The 23,642-nt window shown below is 36.6% G+C and overlaps 1 protein-coding gene across 4 annotated transcripts in view; it reads left to right on the top strand.

Annotated features, from left to right (window-relative positions):
• RBL1 (RB transcriptional corepressor like 1) overlaps window positions 1–23,642 on the top strand; it is a 60,735-nt gene that overhangs the window by 30,040 nt on the left and 7,053 nt on the right. For 2 of the 4 annotated variants that reach the window (XM_061127233.1, XM_061127235.1), the window contains exons 15-19: window positions 2,702–2,968; window positions 4,200–4,411; window positions 10,258–10,434; window positions 13,660–13,731; window positions 15,519–15,609. In XM_061127233.1, coding sequence (XP_060983216.1) covers window positions 2,702–2,968; window positions 4,200–4,411; window positions 10,258–10,434; window positions 13,660–13,731; window positions 15,519–15,609 — 819 coding nt within the window. Of the gene's footprint in view, window positions 1–2,701; window positions 2,969–4,199; window positions 4,412–10,257; window positions 10,435–13,659; window positions 13,732–15,518; window positions 15,610–20,011; window positions 20,370–23,642 lie in introns of all 4 variants that reach the window. The other 2 variants (XR_009690117.1, XM_061127234.1) reach the window with 2 other exon arrangements.

The raw sequence follows: 23,642 nt of genomic DNA, 5'->3' as shown, positions 1-23,642 counted from the left end.
TATGCTTTGTGGCCTACATGAGTTGAACAGCAGATTTGCCCTGACCAATCACTGGAAGACTTTGAAAGAAGTGACAGGATTGGTCACCAATCATGATGCACATCTTTTATTTACATAATGATTTGTGGGAAAAGTTTGTAGTTTATGCAATTATAGTTAATATACCATGGCAATGGAAATTTGAAATTTGAACCTTTTTGTTAAGGCTTTTGTTAATTTAACTATGTTGTGGTAACTGAAATTCATGCATACTTTAACTGCCCAAAGCATGAACTTTGTGTGTAGCATGTGTGTATGTATCTGACTATAATTTATATATTTATGTTATATGTGTGTGTGTTACCTGGAGAATTCCATAGACAGAGGAGCCTGGCAAGCTACAGTCCATCGGGTTGCAAAGAGTTGGACATGACCGAATGACTGACACTGTGTGTTTGCAGCCTAGCTAGAGATCTCAGAACTAAGATCATGAAGAATGGTCACCAAAATGATTCTCTCTCAGTGGTGGGATTTTAAGTGTTAACTTCTTCATTATAGTTTTTAGTGCTGTTTGAATTTTTCAGTGAGCTTTTAAAACCTGAAATATAATTCACATACCATAAACTTCACCCCTTTAAAGTATGCAATTCAGTGGTTTTTAGTAAATTCACAAGACTATACAACCATAGTTGTATATTTGCCGTTGTATATATGCCATCTCATTACAGAACATCTTTATCACTCCCAAAAGAATTCCTGTATCCAACAGTAATCACACTTTATTTGCCCCTCTACCAAGACCCTGCAACTACTAATCTGTGTCTCTATGAATTTGCCTATTCTAGACATTTCATATAAATGGAACTATAAATTTGTGACCTTTATGATTGGTTCTTTTTCAGGCATGTTTTCAGGTATATATACGTTGTAGCATGTGTCAGCACTTCATTACTCTATATGGCTAAATAATACTTGTGTCCAACTGTTTGTGACCCTGTGGACTGTAGCCCTCCAGACTCCTCTGTCCATGGGATTATCCAGGCAAGAATACTGGAGTGGTTGCCATTTCCTCCTACCGGGGATATTCCTGACCCAGGGATCAAACCACCCTCCCTTATGCCTCCTTCATTGGCAGGCAGATTATTTTAATACTGAGCCACCTAGGGAGCCCTGAGCAAAGGTTTTTTAGTTTAATATGCATTACCTGAGAGTCAGGGTTCCCAGAGATGGGCCATTATGGATAATGTAAGCTTATAGGCAACATCCCTTTAGTGACTAACCTGCAATAAAGGTTCTTCCCCATTATACAGCAGTGGGATTTTGCAGTGAAGTGAGATTAAGTTCAACTTCTAGAACAACAGAGAAAGTAGGAACTTAACTGATGGGCGTTTGGGTTATTTCTACCTGTTGGCTTTTATGAATAGCACTTATGTGAGTATTCAGGTAATATATTATTTTTATAATTAGAAGAAAAAGTTATTTTCTTGTAGGGGTTCATGCAAGAGAATCAAATAATAGAAAATCCTTAGAAAACAATAATATTGAGCCTTGACTCTAGTGGGGAAAAGACAGTTTATTAATTTATATACTTAGTAAATTTTTATTGAATGTCTACTGCAGCTTTTCCAATACTTTGCTAGGCAAAGAATCATTTCAAAGGGTTTGCAGCTAACTTGGTGGTTATAACATGCATTTTCCCCCTTGAAATGTCAGTTCTGAACATTCCTAGTTAGCTTCAAGGGCTGCATTGGTTTTCTTAGAAATAAGACATAGAGGTAGACTTCTGTTAAGGGGTAATGGGCTACAATAGAACTTCCCACTTGTTTGCTAAGACTGGAAGTCAGAACTGCTTTCATAACCCCCAGAATTAAGAAGAGATTTTTATTAAACCATAGCTATTTCCCCAGTTACCTCAGAAATCCAGAGAGTTGTCAAATTATTGCCAGAGGTGATTTTTATACCTTATAAGCAGTTTTGAAAATAGATGACATGGCTGTTACACACTAATGGCTCATAACACTTCTGCTCATCTTCATCTTCTAGTGGGTTTGTAAAAGATGATTCTCTGTCTACTAAATCAGAAAGCCACAGCTACAGCCTTAAACTGTTTGAAGTGTAGATATGTGGGAAGAGATAAAATTGTGAACCAAATCACTGATTTTTCCTTTTTATCAGGAGGAAACAGAAGTTAGTTGGATTACTTTTCTAATTTAACAGTCACTGCATTCTACCTCTCAGCTTCTTACTTTCCCCTTAATATTTTGGTTCTTTAACATAGGCAGAGGTTCAAGAAACTAGGAAGGTTAGCTATTGTAATTTGATTTTAAGATTTATTTCATTCTTCTCTCTCCCACTAGATTCGATATTGCATGAAGACAGAGGCTGTTATTTTAGCATAGTAGCTCAGTATCTAGGGCTTCCCTGTTGGCTCAGTGTCAAAGAATCCACCTGCAGTGCAGGAGACACAGAAAATGTGAGTTCAGTTAGGTCGGGAAGATCCCTGGAGGAGGGCATGGCAGTCCACTCCAGAAATCTTGCCAGGAAAATCCCATGGACAGCGGAGCCTTGCAGAGTACAGTCCATAGGGTTGCAAAGAGTCGGACATGACTGAAGTGATTGAGCACACAGTACAGCACAGCTCAGTATCTGTTGAATGAGGGAACAAACCTGATTTTTTCTGTTTGAAATACAAGTCAAACTGTTAAAAATTTTCTCTTAATAGATATGCAACCATTGTCTCCGATTTCTGTCCATGAACGCTACAGTTCTCCTACTGCTGGGAGTGCTAAGAGAAGACTTTTTGGGGAAGACCCCCCAAAGGAAATGCTTATGGACAGGATCATAACAGAAGGAAAAAAATTGAAAATTGCTCCTTCTTCAAGCATCACTGCTGAAAATGTATCAATTTCACCTGGGCAAAGTCTTCTAACAATGGCCACAGCCATAGTAACAGGGACAACAGGACATAAAGTTACAATCCCATTGCATGGTAATGTTTTGATGCATTTGTTTTTTTTGAAATGGATAAAAATTTAAGAAATGTCTTTTTGGATTATATCACATGGTCTTATTACTCCTGTATTTTCTCCTGAACCTGTACTTTTTTTCCTCTAGTAGTTTTAGGTTCATGGCAAAATTGAGCCTTTCTTGCCATCAATATCCTGCACCAGACTAGCACATGTATTACAACTGGTGAACCTTCATTGTCACATCATTATCACTTTAAGTCCATAGTTTAGGTTAGTGTTCACGCTTGGTGTTGTACATTCTATGAATTTTGCAAATGTCTAATGACACATATCTACCATTATACTGTTACACAGAATAGTAACCCTGCCCTAAAGCTCCTCAGTGCTCCCCCTTTAGTTTTGTTTTGAATGTATAGAGGCATTCCTCATTTTATTGCACTTTGCTTTATTGAACTTTACAGATACTTTTTTTTCTCTTTTTTTACAAATTGGAAGATTTGTGGCAACCTTGTGTTGCCCGGTGATGATTAGCATTTTTTTAGCAACAAAGTATTTTTTAACTGAGGTACATACAATTTTTTGGACATAATGCCATAACACACCCCATAGACTGCAGTATAGCAAAAGCATAATTTTTTTTTTTAATTTTATTTATTTATTTGACTGCTTTGGGTCTTAGTTGTAGCATGTGGGATCTAGCTCCCTGACCAGGGATCGAACCTGGGCCCCCTGCACTGGGAGCTCAGAGTCCTAGCCACTGGACCACCAGGGAAGTCCCCAAAAGCATAATTTTTATATGCCTTGGAAACCAAAAAATTCATGTGACTCATTTTATTATGATATTCACTTGATTGTGGTTCTTTGGAACCAAACTCTTAATATCTCTGAGGTATACCTGCACAGTTTTTTGAATTTTCATATTTTATGGATTTACTACTCTCTTTGTTAGGACTTATTTTCTTACCTGAGTTTTACAAATTAGTGCATTGAGCAAGAATTTTGTTTAATGGTTAAAAACATCTCCTTTAGACCACAAAAGAGAACAGTATTATTGTTTCAGAGCAGAAATAGAAAACAAGAATATCATAACCTAGAATTACTATTTTTGTGGCTTCTTCTAACATTACTATGCACAGATAGAGAGTAAACAAGAAGAGGGAGGGAGGGAGGAACGAACGAAGAAAGAAAGAAGTATTGACAACTTTTCTGGGACACATTTCTAAAACTAAGAACTCTTGCTTGTACATTCAGGTATTGCAAATGATGCTGGAGAGATCACACTGATACCAATTTCCATGAATACAACTCAGGAGTCCAAAGTTGAGAGTCCTGTATCGCTTACAGCTCAGTCATTAATTGGTGCTTCTCCAAAACAGACCCATTTGACCAAAGCACAAGAAGTACATCCAATTGGAATAAGCAAACCAAAGAGAACTGGGTCCTTAGCACTGTTTTATAGAAAGGTATGTGTTTTTATAGCATCTAAAAAGATCTCCTTTAATCAGTGCAATAAAGATTGAGTAACAGAGGACAGCTTTGGCCTTTTTTTGTATGTGGTAAAATATAAAATTCACTATTTTAACCATTTTTAAGTGTACAGCTAAGTGTCATTAGTACATTCACATTGTTGTGCAGCTTCCACCACTGTCCATCTCCAGAACTTTTTCATCTTCCTAAACTGTAATTCTGTACCCATTAAACAGTAACTCCTCATTTCTCCCCTCAACCCCCAATTAGTCATTCTGATTTCTGACTCTATGACTTTAGGTACCCTAGGTACCTCTTAAAAGTGAAATTATACAATTTTTGTCCTTTTATGATAGGCTTATTTTACTTAGCATAATGTCTTCACAGTTTATCCACATTTTTGCATGTGTCAGAATTTCCTTCCTTTTTAAGGCTAATATTCCATGGTATGAATATTCCATGTTTTGTCTATCAATTCATCTGTAGATGGATATTTGAGTTGTTTCTGAACCTGCTTGCCAGTGCAGGAAACAGAAGAGACATAGGTTCGGTCCTGGGGTTGGGAAGATCCGTTGGAGGAGGGCTTGGCAACCCACTCCAGTATTCTTTCCTGGAGAATCCCATGGACAGAGGAGCCTGGCAGGCTACAGTCCATAGGGAGGCACATCGTCGGACAAGACTGAAGTGACATAGCACATACATGTACCTTATGGTTATTTTGAGTGAGTAATGCTGCTATATTGCTGTGCAGATATATAAGTTTCTGCTTTCAGTTCTTTTGGGTATATACAGAAGTGGAATAGTAATTCTAAATTTAATTGTTTAGAAACTGCTATACTATTTCCCATGGTGGCTGTACCATTTTTATTCCTGCCAGCATTGTGCAAGGGTTCCAAATTCTTTGCATTCTTGCCAATACTTGTTATTTTTTGTCCTTTTTTAAAATAGTCATCCTAATCAAGTGGTATCTTATTGTAGTTTTGATTTGAGTTTCCCTAATGAATGATTACATTGAGCATCTTCTCATGTGCTACTGGCCATCCTTATACTTTCCTCAGAGAAATGTCTATTCAATGTTTTATATTTGAGTTTTTTATTGTTGAGGTGTAGAAGTTCTTTATATTTTCTGTATATTAGTTCCTTATCAGATTATGATTTACAAATTTTTTTCCCCATTCCATAGGATGGAATATAGTCTACTTTGTATATAGTCTACTTTGATGCAGTTTTTAATTTTGATGAAGTCAAATGTTTTGTTTGTTTGAATGAATCTATGTTGTTTTGTGTTATTCCTTTGGTATCATATCTGAGAAATCATTGCACATTCCAGTGTCGTGAAGCTTTTCTCCTATGTTTTTTTGTAGGAGTTTTATAGTTTTGCAATTGCATTTAGGTCTTTGATCCATTTTGAGTTAATTTTGTATAATTTTTGTGTACAGTGTAAGATAAGGACCTGTTTTTATTCTTTTGCGTGTGGATGTCCAGTTTTTTCAATATACTTGTGACAAGACTGTGTTTCTGCACTGAAACACACCTTGTTGGCACCCTTGTCAAAAGTTGCTCATCACTGTATATGGGAGGGTTTATTTTGAGGTTCTGTATTCTATTCATTGGTTTCTTCGTGCCAGTACCACACAGTTTTGATTAGAGTAACTTTGTAGTAAGTTTTGAAATCAGAAAATGTGAGACCCGCAACTTTGTTCTTCTTTTTCAAGATTATTTTGGCTATTTGAAGTCCTTTGACATTCCATATGAGTTTTAGGATGGATTTTTTTCTATTTCTGCAAAAAAAAAATTGGGATTTTGATACAGATTGTATTGAATCTGTAAATTGCTTTGAGGAATGTTGACAACAATATTAAGTCTTCCAGTCCATTAGCATAGAATGTCTTTCATTTATTTGTGTTTTCTTTAATTTCTTTCATCAACATTTTGCAGTTTTCATTGTACAATTTTTGTTTCCTTGGTTAAGTTTATTCCCAAGTATTCTTTTTCATACTAATATAAATGGAATCATTTTCTTAATTTCATTTTTGGGTTGTCCATTGTTAATGGTATAGGAATAAGAGTGATTTTTATGTGTTGATTTTGTATCTTGCAACTTTGCTGATTTCAGTTTATTAATTCTAATGCTTTTTGGACTCGGGGGTTTTTCGGTTTTCTACACATAAAATCATGTCATCTGCAAACAGGTGATTTTACTACTTTTCTAATTTGAATGCATTTTATTTCTTTTTCTTGCCTAATTGCTCTGACTATAACTTGTAGTATAGTGTTTAGTGGAAGTGCTGAAGTTGGGCATCTTTGTCTTCTTCCTGATCTTAAAAGAAAAGCTTGTATTGTTTCACTTTGAGTATGATCTTAACTATGGAGTTTTTCTATATGGTTTTTATTATGTTGAAGTAGTTTCCGTCTGTTCCTAGTTTGTAACAAAAGAGTGTTGAATTTTGTCAGTTGTCTTTTTCCACATCAATTTTGAGGTGATTATATCATTTTTCCCTTCCTTTTGTTAATGTAGTATATTATATTGATTGATTTTCACATGTTAGGCTGTCCTTTCATGCCAGGAGTAAATCCTAGTTGGTCACATGGTACAGCCCTTTCAGTGTGCGCTGTTACGGTCAATTGGTAGTGTTTTGTGGAGGGTTTTTACATTAGTATTCATAAGAGATATTGCTGTGTAGTTTTCTTATGGTGTCTTTGTCTGGCTTTAGTATCAGGCAATGTATCATACAAAATAGACAACTTAGCGACTGAACAACAATAACAAATGTACCTTTAACCTTTTTTGAAAATATATTTAAAAGTATGGGGCTTCCCTGGTGGCTCAATCAGTAAAGAAATAGCCTGCAATGCAGGAATCTAGTGGGCTGCAATTCATGGGATCGCAGAGTCAGACACGACTGAGTGACTAACACTTTCACTTAAAAGAACATTATGATTTTGATGAGCTGTGTTTGGACTCAAGTTCATAGAATTTGATTCCATTTCCTGATATGACTTAGGTTTCTTGCCAACTTCATTTGCATAACTTTAAGAAAGCAGGTAGCATTTTCAGGAACTCTGGAATTTACAGGAACTCCATTGTGTTACATTGCTTTGAAAAGTGAAAGTTGCTCAGGCGTATCTGACTCTTCCACCCCATGTACTGTAGCCTGCCAGGCTCCTCTGTCCATGGAATTCTCCAGGCCAAAATACTGGAGTGGATAGCTGTTCCCTTCTCCAAGGGATCCTCCCAACCCAGGGATCGAACCCAGGTCTCCCACATTGCAGGCGGATTCTTTACCATCTGAGCCACTTTAGATTGAGTTTATTGTGGCACAAATACATCTTAGATCTTATGTATAAGTTTAAATTACTGAAGATTTATTATTAAGATTTTTGGGATACTGTGGGGACTCTACATAATTTTTATCATAAATCTCATTTGTTACCTGTAAGATTTGACTAGTCATTATAATCCCTAAATTGTTTTAAGTATTAATGTAGAGATTTAATGTAGAATTTCTATCCTGCCTTTTATAAGCACCTTCAAGCTTCTAATAAGACAGACATGTTAATCAGATATTTATAGCCAAACATGCTGCTTCTCTAAAATAAATCCCAGAATTGGGAGATATCTCTCCAGTCCACTCTATAACTAGTGGCTATCTAGCCCATTCTTAAAAATTGTAAATGAAAAAAAAAGGCACTGTTTTTTTTGTTTCTTTCTAGCCTTGTGATTAGAGTTTAAGGCTTAAAATTTTTAAGAAATTTATTTCTTTTTCAGTTATCTTTTGATGCAAATTTAAGTTGATTTCCTCTATCTAGTCTTTCTTAGGATATTTCTTGAGACACGTGCTCTTTTTTCCACCTCCCACTACCTTTTCTACTGTGTCCCACCATCCCCATTCCTGCCCATGTCTTGTGCCTAACGCCTGTTTTTAAAGGACAGTTCCAAATGTAGTATTTTCCCCATTAATTTCCTGTTTTTAATTTTCAAAATAACAAATTGCTGCCTTTAATAATGAATCTAAGATTGACAAAAATAAGGCTTTATTTATAAATTTTTAGTTCTGAATTTATTTCAGAATCTAGCCTGTCCGTTTCCTTCCATTTAATTATAGCTTACTTAGAAGCTAAAAAGTTTTATTCTTAAAGGGGATTGAGATGTTCATATCTGTAATGAGTTCAAAATAACCATTTCTTGAGTAAATTGCAGCTGTTATCCATGCTAAACTCAGTGTGATACTGGGTGTCATATGCCTGAATGGAATTTACTGTGAATTTTTTGTTAGAATTAGCAGCCTTTCAGAGGATGTATATCAGATTAGCTACAGAGAAGTCATTGGATTAGCTTTGTAAAAGATGCTTAACAAGTAGTACCTAATCCGTCTAGCTAGGGCTATATCTGTTATCATCTCTTATCATGAATGTAAAGTTCCAGCATGTTTCCCACTGCTCTGACCCTAGTAGCTCCTATTTATTTCTTGACCAACTAGACCAGAAACAAAGGGATGGAATGCAGAGAATGAGTTTGTTATAAAATGAATCACTGGTGGCTTTGGAGTCAACTTTATCTCTCTATCAGATTAGTTTATTGGATAGTTAAAATTCATTTTAAAGCTCTAACTTGTAAATTTTTTTCCCCTCTCAAAAGATATTTTGATGTAAAGAATGCCTTACTCATTTTTTCTCCTGAATGTTTAGATTTAAAGCCTTAGTTCAAACAGAATAGTCTAGTTTAGGAATATCACAGTAGGGTTACCAATTCTTAAAATAACAAAACAATGCTTTTTGGATGATCAGAAATCATTTTAGAATCTTTCAGGATCTTTGGGTCATTTGCGTTAGTATTAGTTCATATAAAGACTCTATATATAAAAGATTAAAGGCATTGAACTGAATTTACTCTAATATGTTTAAAAACAACTTGACAGAGACAGACAAATACTACATGATCTCATTTATATGTGGAATCTAAAAAACAAGCTCATAAATACAAAGAACAGGTTAGTTGTAGGGGCGAGGGAGTGGGTGAAATGGATGGATGAAGGGAGTCAAAAGGTACAAACTGGAAGATATAAAATAAGTAAATCATGGGGCTATAATGTATAGCATGGTGACTATAGTTAATAACACCATATTGCATATTGAAAGTTGCTAACAGGATAGATCTTTAAAGTTCTTATCACAGAAAAGAAATTATAACTATGTGGTGATGGATGTTGACTTATTGTGGTGATCTTTTCACAGTATGTGTGAATAGTGAATCATTGTACACCTGAAACTAATAATGTTTTATGTCAGTTACACCTCAATAAACATCAACAGTAAAATCTGGTGTCTTATTTACTTAACATTCCTTTCATGTGCTCATAAAAACAATGGAGAATATAGGGGAATTTTTTTTAATGATTTTGCTCTCAGACTCATTTTTTAATTCAAATATTTTAGTGTATTATGTGACATTTTAGGCTTTCTAGCCATTTTACCTGAACCAAAAAAAGAGACTTCTATTTTTTAAAAAGTTATGTATTTATAGTGGTCATAATGCTCATAAATCAAGCCATTTAGTTTTAGTATTTATCGCTTTACATAGTTGACAGCATAGATAGAATAGCACAAAGCATCTTTTCCCAAAAATTGTTTAGGGTTTTACAAAGAGAATTTTGTTTTAATATATTTTCTTTAGCCACAGCAGTGAACCGATACTCTAAAATAGCTATTTTTTGTAATTTAATGCATCAGCAGCCTTAGGTATTTACTAATCTTGACCTAAAAGCCCATCTTCATGGTAAGACATAAATTTGAGAACTTATTTACTTGTTTTTTTGCATCAATGTGCTATCTTTCATCTTAGGTCTATCATTTGGCAAGTGTACGCTTACGTGATTTATGTTTAAAACTGGATGTTTCAAATGAGTTAAGAAGGAAGATATGGACATGTTTTGAATTCACTTTAGTTCACTGCCCAGATCTGATGAAAGACAGACATTTGGATCAGCTCCTCCTTTGTGCCTTTTACATCATGGCAAAGGTAATGTATAAGTTGGGGGAAGCTCTTTGCTGTAGTTACCTATATTTGAAGCATGAGGTGAAAATCTGTTGCACTCATTAGTTTACCTTAAGTGCTATAAGCCAACAGTGCCCACCTTCATTAATTAGGTGGTAAATTCCAGCTAATGCAATTACAGGCCATTTGTAGTATGTGGTTCTCCACACTATTAATAGAGAACCATTTCCACCTCCACCCCTGTAACACCTCTAATCTTACAGTTTAAAGTAATCATTTTAGATCATTACATTTTAAGTGAGTAACAGAGACCCAGAGCTGAAAATAACTTGGCCAAAATTACACAATTAGTGACAGCCTGTGATCTTCTGATTCATAATTTGATGTAAAATAGCTTTTATACTATATTCCTTTTTAGTGATTTATTCCATTACCTCAGAAGAGCATTTTACTTTCTAGTTGCTACAACATGTTTTAAGTCATAAAATGGCATATCTTACTTGGTTTTAAAAATCCTAATGTGTCTGAAACATTGATCTGTAACTTTGGTCTTGATCATATTGGCCACAGATCCTAGCAGATGAGCATGTTACAACCTAATTTTTCAGCTTCTGGAGGCAAAGGACATGTTTTCGAACTCATCTGTGACTTCCTTCTCACATTGCCTCTTTAAAATCTCTATACAAAATATATAATAGATATTGTTAATTAACCTTTTTTAAAGTTATTACTATTTTTAAGTTATTTCTCTTAAGGATATCAGAACTCTAAAAACCAGCCATGGGTTTATAATTTAGAGAGTTAATTTCCTTCTATGGTTACAATTTTTATACATTTATTCCACAGCCACTAAATAACATACAACACAAAAGACCACATAGTTGTTCCCCTTTTATAGTCACATGCTACATTGGCATCCATACCAATAATCCTTTGTATTACTCTTTCCACTTTTAAAACCACACCTATATACATATTTCATTTATTTTAAGAATAAATGATTCTAAGAATCTCCAGGGAATTTCCCAGGAGTCCAGTGGTTAGGACTCTATGCTTTCACTGCTGAGGGCATGGGTTTAATCCCTGGTGGGAACCGAAATCCTGTAAGATATACAACAAGGCCCCAAAAAAGGAAAGAATCTCCGAAGTCTGAACACTCACGACAACAAAACCCAAAGTTGTCCCAGAACTGATAATACCGCTGGGTTTCCCAGCAGAAGCAAACTACTTTGAGGCATGAAACACTCAACCCTTAAGCCATTCAGTATTCACATAAGTAAAATCCTTACTAAAGTAGAACTAAAAATCAAAAATTATAAAACATTCAAGGAAATGAACCAATATGAGTATGTCAACAGATAAAGTTTAGAGCAGGTTAGATACTGAAAATTTTAGGTAATGAAATTGTTGATCTCAAAGTAGGCAGTTAATATGTTTAAAAGGCTTCAGTGTATAAAAGAAAATTCATTTTATGAATAAAGACCAAGTTACTTTAAAAAGGACCCCAAAATTTAAAATTTTTTTAAAAGAAATAAAAAGGACCCAAAAGATATCAAAAAGAACTGAAGGTAACTTGGAACGGAAACCCAGTGAAATTTGAATGGAAACAAAATTCCAACCCAAAAAGACTCAACAGATTAGAATAGAGAACTGTGGAAATGAAAAAACAATGTATCACATAGAGAAAATACAAAAAAATCAAGAGACAGAGTTGCAAAACATTTTTTTCTTGTTCCCTTTTTCTTTTGTTCTCTTGTGATTTGATGACTAACTTTAGTGTTGTGTTTCAATTCCTTTTTCTTTTTGTGTATGTATGATAGATTTTTAATTTGTGGTTACCATGAGGATTTGCTATAGCAATCTGTGTAGAAACAAGATTGTTTTAAGTTGCTGATCTTTTCCAGTTCATTTCCAATATCCTGCATTCGTATTCTCTCCTCATAATTGCTAGTTTTCATATCATATTTGTGTATAGATGATTTCCTACCTTTCGTGTATGTTTGCCTTTACGGTTGAGCTTTTCCATTTGTAATTTTCTTGTTTCTAGTTGTGGCCTTTTCTACTTAGAGAAGTTCCTTTAGCATTTGTTGCAAAGCTGGTCTGGTGGTGCTGAGTTCTCTTAGCTTTTGCTTGTCCATAAAACTTTTGATTTCTCTGTCAAATCTGAATGAGAGCCTTACTGGGTAGAGTATTCTTGATTGTAGGTTCTTCCCTTTCAGCAGTTTAAATGTATCATGCCACTTCCTTCTGGCCTGTAGAGTTTCTGCTAAGAGATCAGCTGATAAACTTATAGTTCCCTTGTATGTTGTCATTTTTCTCCTGTTGGTTTTAATATTTTTTCTTGGTCTTATTCTTGTCAATTTGATTATTGTGTGCGTCTTGGCATGTTCCTTCTTGGATCTATCCTGCCTGGGACTCTGCAATTGCTGGACTTCAGTGAATGTTTCCTTTCCCATGTTAGGGAAGTTTTTCAGCTATTATCTATCTCTTTGATTTTTTTTTCAGATCCTTCCTCTCTCTCTTCTCCTTCTGAGACCACCCCTATAATGTGGAATGCTGATGTGTTTAATGCCCCAGATGTCTCTTAAACTGTCTTCATTTCTTTTCACTCTTTTTAAATTCTGTTCCACAGCAGTGATTCCCACCATTCTGTCTTCAGGTCACTTATCTGCTCTTCTGCCTCAGTGTTCTGCTAGTGTATTTTTCATTTCAGATGTTTTATTGTTCATCTCTGTTCTTTAGTTCTTCTAGGTCTTTGTTAAACGTTTCTTGCATCATCTCGATCCTTGCCTCCATTCTTTTTCTGAGGTCCTTGATCATCTGCAGTATCATTATTCTGAATTATTTTTTATGGAAGGTTGCTTGTATCCACTTTTAAATAAGTACTTAAAAACTAATAAAACTGAAGACTACAGGAGAGTCAGCAGATCTGAGTTTTCTTATGTTCTTTTTTATAAAGAAAGGCATTTTGTGGTTAAAAAAAAAGAAATACATTTTCAGTAGAGTTATACCATAACAATCTTAGTGCTTTTGATTAATGAAGCTATTAGCTGAGTTCCCACAGGCCACAAAGCCTGAACTTTTAAGGTAGTAGAAGTCACAAATTGTAGTGGTTTTTAGTTATGGAGTGGCCTGGGGTTAATAGCTTTCTGCAAGACTGCTCTCAGTGCCAACTGGTAATTGAAGTTTTTGTTTAGGGCCATTTTTCTTTTAAAAGCAATTGATGAATGAGGTTTTTATTTTCCTTAGGTAACAAAAGAAGAAAGAACTTTTCAAGAAATAATGAAAAGTTATAGAAATCAGCCCCAAGCTAATAGTCACGTGAGTTACATTATTTTTCCTCCTGTCCCAAAATAGGTTTGTACTATTTCCCTGCTGACAAGTCACATAAAAGGTAAACTTCTTTTCTAGGTTTACTATAGATACTTTGGTTTTATGGATACCATTAAACTTGAGACAGTTTTGATCAAAAAACAGTTTCAATAGAAGCCAAAAATCTTGCTGTTTCTGACTTATCTACATATTTGCATGTACTTCTCACACATTCTCTTATTCCATGTGTCCCTTTGTTGAGTTGGGGATGTTTTTCACTAGAAAATCTAATGAAAAATATTTATAATAATAATATTCTTTAAATATATGAGATTTGATTCTCTGATAATATTTAAATCCAGTGAAATTTGAGGATATATTAAGTCTAGTTTCTTTTTTCCATTTGCTAAGAATCTTAATGTTTGCATCTTTGAATTTGAATAGATATCAGGCATTTTTTATATAATATCCCTGGTAAGAGTTCTATACAACATTTCAGTCATGGAACTATAAAATGTTAGCATAGTGGCCTAGTACATAGTAAGCATTTAATAACTGTTAGGTCTACATGATTTTTATTATTGTTCTGAAAAACATAGGATTAGTTTACTGTAAGGTTTTGGCCATTTGACAGCCTGATTGCTCTAAAGGAGCATATTGGCCTCCTCTCTGGCCCCAGTGATCTGCCATCTTAGACTAGAAGAGAGAAATAGTAGCTGAGATAACCCTGGCCCCAGTACTAGTAGCCATACCCTTCTGTAGGAGATCCCCACAGACAGTTTCACTTGTTTACTGAAGCCTCAAATACACTGCTAGCAATATAGAGATACTAGAAGAGCCAAGTATAGGCATTTCTTATATCCTGTGATAGACTAGAAGAGGCCTGGTTTCTGGGCCTCTTCAGAAAAATCACCCAGGAAGAGAGCTTAGAGAGGTTCAAAACATCCCTAAGTTCATTAAGGCAAAGTTAATGTGGGTCAAAATTGGGTCAGGGGATTTCCCTCATGATCCAGTGGTTAAGAATCCACCTTTCAATGCAGGGGACATGGATTTGATCCCTGGTAGGAGATTTCATATCCCACATGCCATGGGGCAGCTAAGCCCATGCACCACAACTAGAGAGCCCACAATGCACAACTAGTGAGCCATGCACTCTAGAGCCCATGCTTTGCACCAAAAGAAGCCCTGACACGCCACAGCTAGAGAAGGCCAGCATGCCACAACAAAGACCCAGCGCAGCCAAAAAAAAAAAGTCATGCCACAGCTTCCTAAAAATTCTCTCAATACCATTATCCATAGGATGAGGGAGCATGGATCATGCTTTTCAGTTATCCTGGAGGTTAAAAACAGTTTAGGGGCAGGGAGGGGAACACATTTTCATGTGGCCACCTGAAAAGACTTGGCATGGGATTGGAACAGGAAAGCAAGCCCCAGAGATATCAAATGAGTCTCACGGAAGGAATTAAAGGGAAGAAGGAATAGGCTCAGATCTTTTAAGTGGCTTTTAATTGGCAAAACTTGCTCATCAGTGTTTAGTTGCTGCTTACTTAATTCTTCTAATTTGTAACCTCCTAAATGGCATATTTCAGGTGGTAGGCTCTGCTTTAGTAAGCTCCTCTTCTAAGATGTTTGCAGTAATCTACATTTACCAGACTAATAACATCTTGCCCTTCACTATCACCCATACAGACAAATACTTTTTAATTGGCTTGATATCTTGCCCTTCTTATTTTGGTTTTGCTTAACCTGTGCTTATTTGTGACTCAATAGTCCTTTATTTCCCTTATGACCTATAGGTCTATAGAAGTGTACTATTGAAAAGTATTCCAAGAGAAGTTGTGGCATACAATAAAAACCTGAATGGTGATTTTGAAATGACAGATTGTGGTAAGTTGCCCAATTTAGCATTCTATATGTAGTACATCTTTGGTTATATTATGCATACTACAGTGGATGTCTTGGAGTTACTTACGTAGGTGGGGTGGATAATGCATGTGTGTTTTGAGAAGAAACAAGTGACCTTGAAGTAAGTATGGGTCTGGTACCTTCCTCCACAGAATTTGTGTGTAGAAACCATTAATTTGTCCTCTGTTAATTGTGTTTTAGAAGTTTCCTAGTATACTTGCACATGTTAATATTATATATACTTGTACACATTTATTATGTAAAAGACACAATAAAATTCAAAACTGAATCTGAATGACAGGAAAAGTAAGACAGCTGTCAGTGATCTGCCTGGGGAGACAAGGAAATGTCCTATTTATTAATAAGTGTATTAGATATTCTGCCACCATCAGCAAGGTCACCTTGTTGCACCATCATGCTAAGACTTAAGGCTCTAGTAATTTTTTTTAAAGAAAGAAGAATCAAATATTTGGTATTCATATGTTGATAAATAATGAAAAGGCCTCTTCTGCCCATATCCTTTTTCTTGTCTCATCTTTCCATTACTTAATGTAGATGTGTGTATATAGGTACTGTAATTTATTTAATTCCACAATATGAGGCATTTAGATTGTTCTAATTATATACAGCTTTGTGAGGAACATCACTGTAAGTTGATCTTTGGTCCACATCCTTAGGGTAAATTCTTAAAGAAAATTGACTGGGTCAAAGACATTTTTTAAATTACCCAAATATCCATGATCATTATGGTGTCTACTGGGATCTTAAGTTTTAAGGTCTTAATGAAAAAATGCTTTAATAATAATGTCCTAGAATCTGATCCCATTTAAGGCCACACAGGCCAAATTCAATTCTTTTTATATAGATATAGACTAGAGATCTCTTCAGGAAAACTGGAGATACCAAGGGACCATTTCATGTAAGGATGGGCATGATAAAGGACAGAAATGGTAAGGACCTAACAGAAGCAGAAGAGATTAAGAAGAGGTGGCAAGAATACCCAAAAGAACTATACAAAAGGTCTTAATGACCTGATAACCACGACTGTATGGTCACTCATTAGAGCCAGACATCCTGGAGTATGAAATCAAATGGGCCTTAGGAAACATTGTATTTATATGAACAAAGCTAGTGGAAATGACAGAATTCCAGCTGAGCTGTTTAAAACCCTAAAAGATGATGCTATTGAAGTGCTGAACTCAGTGTGTCAGCAAATTTGGAAAACTCAGCCGTGGCCACAGGACTAGAAATGGTCAGTTTTCATTCCATCCCAAAGAGAGGCAATGCCAAAGACTGTTCAAACCACAGTACAGTTGTACTCACTTTACATGTTAGCACGATTATGCTCAAAATCCTTCAAGCTAGACTTCAGTACATGAACCAAGAACTTCCAGATGTTCAAGCTGGGCTTAAAAAAGGCAGAGAAACCAGAGATCAAATTGCCAACATTTGTTGGATTATGGAGAAAGTAAGGGAGTTCCCGAAAAACTTCTACTTCATTGACTATACTCAGGCCTTTGACTATGTGGATCACAACAAACTGGAAAATTCTTAAAAGAAATGGATGGGACTACTAGGCCAACTTACCCGTCTCCTGAGAAACATGTATGTGGGTCAAGAAGCAACAGAACTGGACATGAAACAACTGACTGGTTCAGAATTGAAAAGTAGTAGGACAAGACTGTATATTGTCATCCTGCTTATTTAACTTCTATGCAGAGTACATCATGCACAATGCTGAGCTGGGTGAAGCACAAGCTGGAATCAAGACTGTCGGGAGAAATATCAACAGTCTCAGATATGCAGATGATACCACTCTAATGGCAGAAAACAAAGAGGAACTAAAGAGCCTCTTGATGCAGGTGAAAGAGGAGAGTGAAAAAGCTGGCTTGAAACTCAACATTAAAAACAAACTAAGATCATGGACCCAGATTGCTTTGGCAATTCTGGGTCTTTTATAGTTCCATATATGTTTTAGAATTATTTGTTCTAGTTCTGTGAAAAATGTCATGGGTAATTTGATAGGGATTGCATTAAATCTGTAGACTGTTTTGGGTAGCATGCCATTTTAACAATATTCTTCCAGTTCAAGAGCATGGGATGTCTTTCCACTTCTTTGAATCATCTTCAGTTTCCTTTATGAATGTTGTATAATTCTCAGTATATAAGTCTCTCACCTACTTGATGAGGTTTATTCTTAAGTTTTTTGTTGTTGGGGTTTTTTTTTGTATGCAATTTTAAAAGGGATTGTTCGATTATATTCCCTGTCTGGTATTTCATTGTTAGTGTAAAGAAATGCACCTGCCAATCTGCTTATTTTAAGTACTTCTAATTTCCCTCAACACAGACCAATTTTTAGGATTAGGCATACTTAATAAATGATCACTGTTTTCATCAATAAAAACCTACTTCTGATGTCAGGTATGTTAATTATCAAAGCATTGGTCTTTGATTGAGATATGCCTAATAGAAACCATATTTATAGTAGCCACCTGTGGAGAAAGAGCTTCCTTGTTAAAACACCAACTGGATACTCAGCCTGTGCACTCATTATCATGTTAGCAGAGCACCCCAGACTAGCATTCTTGATTAGAACACTTGAGAGATCCAGATTATAGCTTAGTCTAAGTGATGCAAACATTAATGCTCAAGTAAATTGAAAACTTTACAATATTTCTTCTGAGGCTTGGCTTAAGAATTAAAAAAAAAAAAAAGATGCGTGTGTGGTGTTTCATACAAGGCCTTCTCATAGTAAGGCCTTAGTAAGTAGTAGTTATTATTATTTTGTTTATAAGAAGTATAAAATATATTTTATTAATGAGTATGGCTCTTTAAATGTCTTTTTTTAAGCTAATTTTTCTAAGGCCATATTCCTTACATAAAATCCTTTAAATGTTGAAAACTAGGTCAGACACACAAAAACAGTTAAATCCTCTCAAGTGACAAAAGTTCTGTTTCCATAGGAAATGTATAAGACTGATAACTACAAATTGATAATTAAGTGACTTTATTCATATTAGAACTATTTTATGGTCACCAGATAGACAGCCAGATGTGGATGGAGCACATTTTCTTTTTAGATTGTCTGTGTAAACAAGGTTTCCTTGGTTTTAGATTACAATGAATGCCTTTTAGAGCTTATGAGAAACTGCCAAAATGGTCTAAAAGCACTGTAGTTTTAAATTGGTGTGTGCTCTGTGACTTTTGCACAACTGGAGCTCAAGGGCACCGCAGCCTACACACTTTTACAGTGAGGAGCGAAAGAGGATAAGGAGGAACGTGGTAGGATAAATACACAACAAATACCGGATGCTTACTCCAGGGAAGTGCTGCTGCCCATCACATCTCAACATGACCCTTGAATTTATAAATAAATTTTGATCTTTCTTACTTTCATCCTAAAATAATTTTGCTTCTTTACTTTCTCCAGTTTCAGATGGTAAAAACTCACTATATTTGTTTCTTCTCAGACTGAAGACTAAGGACTATATGCAAAGAAATCAGCATCAGTCACTTGAGCAGCTCCTCTGGGAGTGAACGATGGGGTTTCATTAATACATGCATTCTAGACAGTTTAGGTGTGCCCATCCTCTGAAACCAGTTCCCCTGAGAAATGCATATCTACTATGCTCTCAGTCTCTTTTCCTCTGAATGCAATTATATTGTCCTGGGATATGAAACTAACCATGTATTATGGTTGCATTTGTTGACTACCTGCAGCCCTGGAATAATTTGCTTTCTCCCTTCCAACTTTCACTTTAGATCCTTTGAAAATTCTGAAGTCAGAGATCCAGGCTAAAAATTTCAGCATGTCTCTCCAGAGTTCTGCAGATAATATCTCCTTTTTTTCTAAGAGCTTCTCTCATTCACTGATAGTTTTTTATAAAACCACATTTTAATTGCTTGATAGTGTTATATGATAATCCAGAAAAGACATTCCTCTTATTCATGGGAACAGTAGGGAAAATTATGAATCTGTATATAGTTCATTGGTTCATTTCACAAATGTATGTCAAATATATACCATGTGACTCAGATTATATTAGGCAGAGATCCCTTCTACCCTCTGAGGGAAAACAGATTTGAACCAATTATAGCACCAAGCAGGAAGATCTCATTCTCTTTCCCAGTCTTTCATAAGTTCTGTCTCCTAATTTATATGATGTGAGATGGTCACCAGGCCTACTGAGGCTTTAATTTCTGAGTGCCAAAGTCCTAAAAGAGATGAGAATGTAGAAATCGTTTTCCAGCTTAAAGGATAACTGACATCTTGTTTTCTGTTTTGAAATGAAAAATACTAAATAGCTAAATGTTGTTCTTGTTTATGAAGAACTAAAAGACCTTTTAGAACTGATACCCAAAACAGATGTCCTTTTCATTATAGGAGACTGGAATGCAAAAGTAGGAAGTCAGGAAACACCTGAAGTAACAGGCAAATTTGGCCTTGGAGTACAGAATGAAGCAGAGCAAAGGCTAATAGAGTTTTGCCAAGAGAATGCACTGGTCATAGCAAACATAGCAAACCTCTTCCAACAACACAAGAGAAGACTTTACACATGGACATCACCAGATGGCCAACACCGAAATCAGATTGATTATATTCTTTGCAGCCAAAGATGAAGAAGCTCTGTACAGTCAGCAAAAACAAAACCGGGAGCTAACTGTGGCTCAGATCATGAACTCCTTATTGTCAAATTCAGACTTGAATTGAAGAAAGTGGGGAAAACCACTAAACCATCCAGGTATGACCTAAATCAAATCCCTTATGATTATACAGTGGAAGTGACAAGTAGATTTAAGGGACTAGATCTTATAGACAGAGTGCCTGATGAACTATGGACAGAGGTTCGTGACATTGTACAGGAGACAGGGATCAAGACCATCCCCAGGAAAAAGAAATGCAAAAAGCAAAATGGCTGTCTGAGGAGGCCTTAGAAATAGCTGTGAAAAGAAGAGACGCGAAAGGTAAAGGAGAAAAGGAAAGATATACTCATTTGAATGCAGAATTCCAAAGAATAGCAAGGAGAGATAAGAAAGCCTTTCTCAGCGAACAATGCAAAGAAGTAGAGGAAAACAATAGAAAGGGAAAGACGAGAGATCTGTTCAAGAAAATCAGAGATACCAAGGGAACATTTCATGCAAAGATGGGCTCAGTAAAGGACAGAAATGGTATGGACCTGACAGAAGCAGAAGATATTAAGAAGAGGTGGCAAGAATACACAGAAGAACTGTTCAAAAAAGATCTCCACAACCCAGTTAATCAATATGGTGTGATCACTCACCTAGAGCCAGACATCCTGGAATGTGAAGTCGAGTAGGCCTTAGGAAGCATCACTACAAACAAAGCCAGTGGAGGTGATGGAATTCCAGTTGAGCTATTTCAAATCCTAAAAGATGATGCTGTGAAAGTGCTGCACACAATATGTCAGCAAATTTGGAAAACTCAGCAGTGGCCACAGGACTGGAAAAGGTCAGTTTTCATTCCAATCCCAAAGAAAGGAAATGCCAAAGAATGCTCAAACTACCATATAATTGCACTTATCTCACACACTAGTAAAGTAATGCTCAAAATTTTCCAAGCCAGGCTTCAGCAGTATGTGAACTGTGAACTTCCAGATGTTCAAGCTGGTTTTAGAAAAGGCAGAGGAACCAGAGATCAAATTGCCAACATCCACTGGATCATTGAAAAAGCAAGAGAGTTCCAGAAAAACATCTGCTTTATTGACTGTGCCAAAGCCTTTGACTGTGTGGATCACAATAAACTGTAGAAAATTCTGAAAGAGATGGGAATACCAGATCACCTGACCTGCCTCTTGAAAAACCTGTATGCAGGTCAGGAAGCAACAATTAGAACTGGACATGGAAAAACAGACTGGTTCCAAATCCAAATAGGAAAAATAGTATGTCAAGGCTGTATATTGTCAACCTGCTTATTTAACTTATATGCAGAGTACATTGTGAGAAACGCTGGGCTGGATGAAGCACAAGCTGGAATCAAGATTGCCAGGAGAATTATCAATAACCTCAGATATGCAAATAACACCACCCTTATGGCAGAAAGTGAAGAGGAACTACAAGCCTCTTGATGAAAGAGGAGAGTGAAAAAGTTGGCTTAAAGCTCAACATTCAGAAAACTAAGATCATGACATCTGGTCCCATCACTTCATGGCAAATAGATGGGGAAACAGTGGCTGACTTTATTTTTGGGGGCTCCAAAATCACTGCAGATGGTGATTGCAGCCATGAAATTAAAAGATGCTTACTCCTTGGAATGAAAGTTATGACCTAGACAGCATATTAAAAAGCAGAGACATTACTTTGCCAACCAAGGTGCGCCTAGTCAAGGCTATGGTTTTTCCAGTAGTCATGTATGGATGTGAGAGTTGGACTATAAAGAAAGCTGAGCACCGAAGAATTGATGCTTTTGAACTGTGAGATCCAACCAGTCCATCCTAAAGATCAGTCCTGGGTGTTCGTTGGAAGGTCTGATGTTGAAGCTGAAACTCCAATAGTTTGGTCACCTGATGTGAAGAACTGATTCATTTGAAAAGACCCTGATGCTGGGAAAGATTGAGGGCAGGAAGAGAAGGGGACGACAGAGGATGAGATGGTTGGATGGCATCACCGACTCAATGGACATGAGTTTCGATAGGCTCCGGGAGTTGGTGTTGGACAGGGAGACCTGGCATGCTGCACCTCATGGGGTTGCAAAGAGTCGGACATCGACTGAGCGACTGAACTGAACTGTTGTTCTTGTTTACTCACTTAGTTCGATTTTTATTTTTAATGATCTGTATAACAAGAATAACCTACAACTGCTGTAATTAAGGAGAAGGCAGTGGCAACCCACTCCAGTACTCTTGCCTGGAAAATCCCACAGATGGAGGAGCCTGGTAGGCTGCAGTCCATGGGCTCGCTAAGAGTCGGACACGACTGAGCGGCTTCACTTTCACTTTTCACTTTCATGCACTGGAGAAGGAAATGGCAACCCACTCCAGTGTTCTTGCCTGGAGAATCCCAGGGATGGGGGAGCCTGGTGGGCTGCCGTCTGTGAGGTCGCACAGAGTCGGACACAACTGAAGTGACTTAGCAGCAGCAGCAGCAGCTGTAATTAAGCTGGTGTTTACTGTCTTGGAACAGTGTCCCCCACGATTGTAGTTAAGTGTCATGGAAAAGAAGGACTGTGCAGAGAAAGTTTGAGAAGTATGGAATTAAAGTGAACATTTTTTTTTCTAATTGCAAAACTTCTGTAAGCCTTTATTATACTAACATGTATTCTCAATTCCTAAGAGAAGGCTATAATATGTGGCATTTTTTGAACTTATTGATCACATAGCTTTTCCTGCCTTACTAAGATCCTGCAAAAATAACAGGAGTAAAAAAGACATCCCAATGGGGACCGAGATTCCCCAGGGAGATTCCCTGTGGCTGCCTGACCCTTGGACCATGTCAGAGTTTTCTTATTTTCCTAAGGTAGAAGCATAGTAGTAGTAGTAGTAGTAGCATTAGTCGCTCAGTTGTGTCCAACTGTTTGTGATCCCGTGGGCTGTACCCCTCCAGGCTCCTCTGTCCATGGGATTCTCCAGGCAAGAATACTGGAGTGGATTGCCATTCCCTTCTCAAGAGGATATCCTCGACCCAGGGATTGAACCTGGGTCTCCTGCATTGCAGGCTCTTTCTTTACTGTTTGAGCTACAGGGAAAACCAAGGTGGAAACATGCTTCTACCCATATTCTCAGTGTTTGCAGGCCAGTGTATTGAGAATGAGACATTTTTTTCACATGCTGAATTCTTTTTAATTGCCAGTAGTTCTCTAAGCTCTATACAAGAAGCTCAGTTTAGGTAAAGTTCCACCCAAAGCTAGGTGATTCTTGTCAGTACAAGTAGATGTTTTGTAATTCTCTTTTCCCCCCCAAAAAAGAATAGGATAAAGTTCTGCCTGGTGTCACAAGCTACCCTAGAGTTACACTAAAAAATGTGAAAGCACCTTGGGGCAAGCTCTAATTTTATAGCTG

The sequence above is a fragment of the Dama dama genome, chromosome 23 (genome assembly GCF_033118175.1).
Source record: "Dama dama isolate Ldn47 chromosome 23, ASM3311817v1, whole genome shotgun sequence".
Lineage (NCBI taxonomy): Eukaryota > Metazoa > Chordata > Mammalia > Artiodactyla > Cervidae > Dama > Dama dama.
Note: the sequence above shows the minus strand (reverse complement) of the source record. Positions and strands in the feature narration are given on the sequence as shown.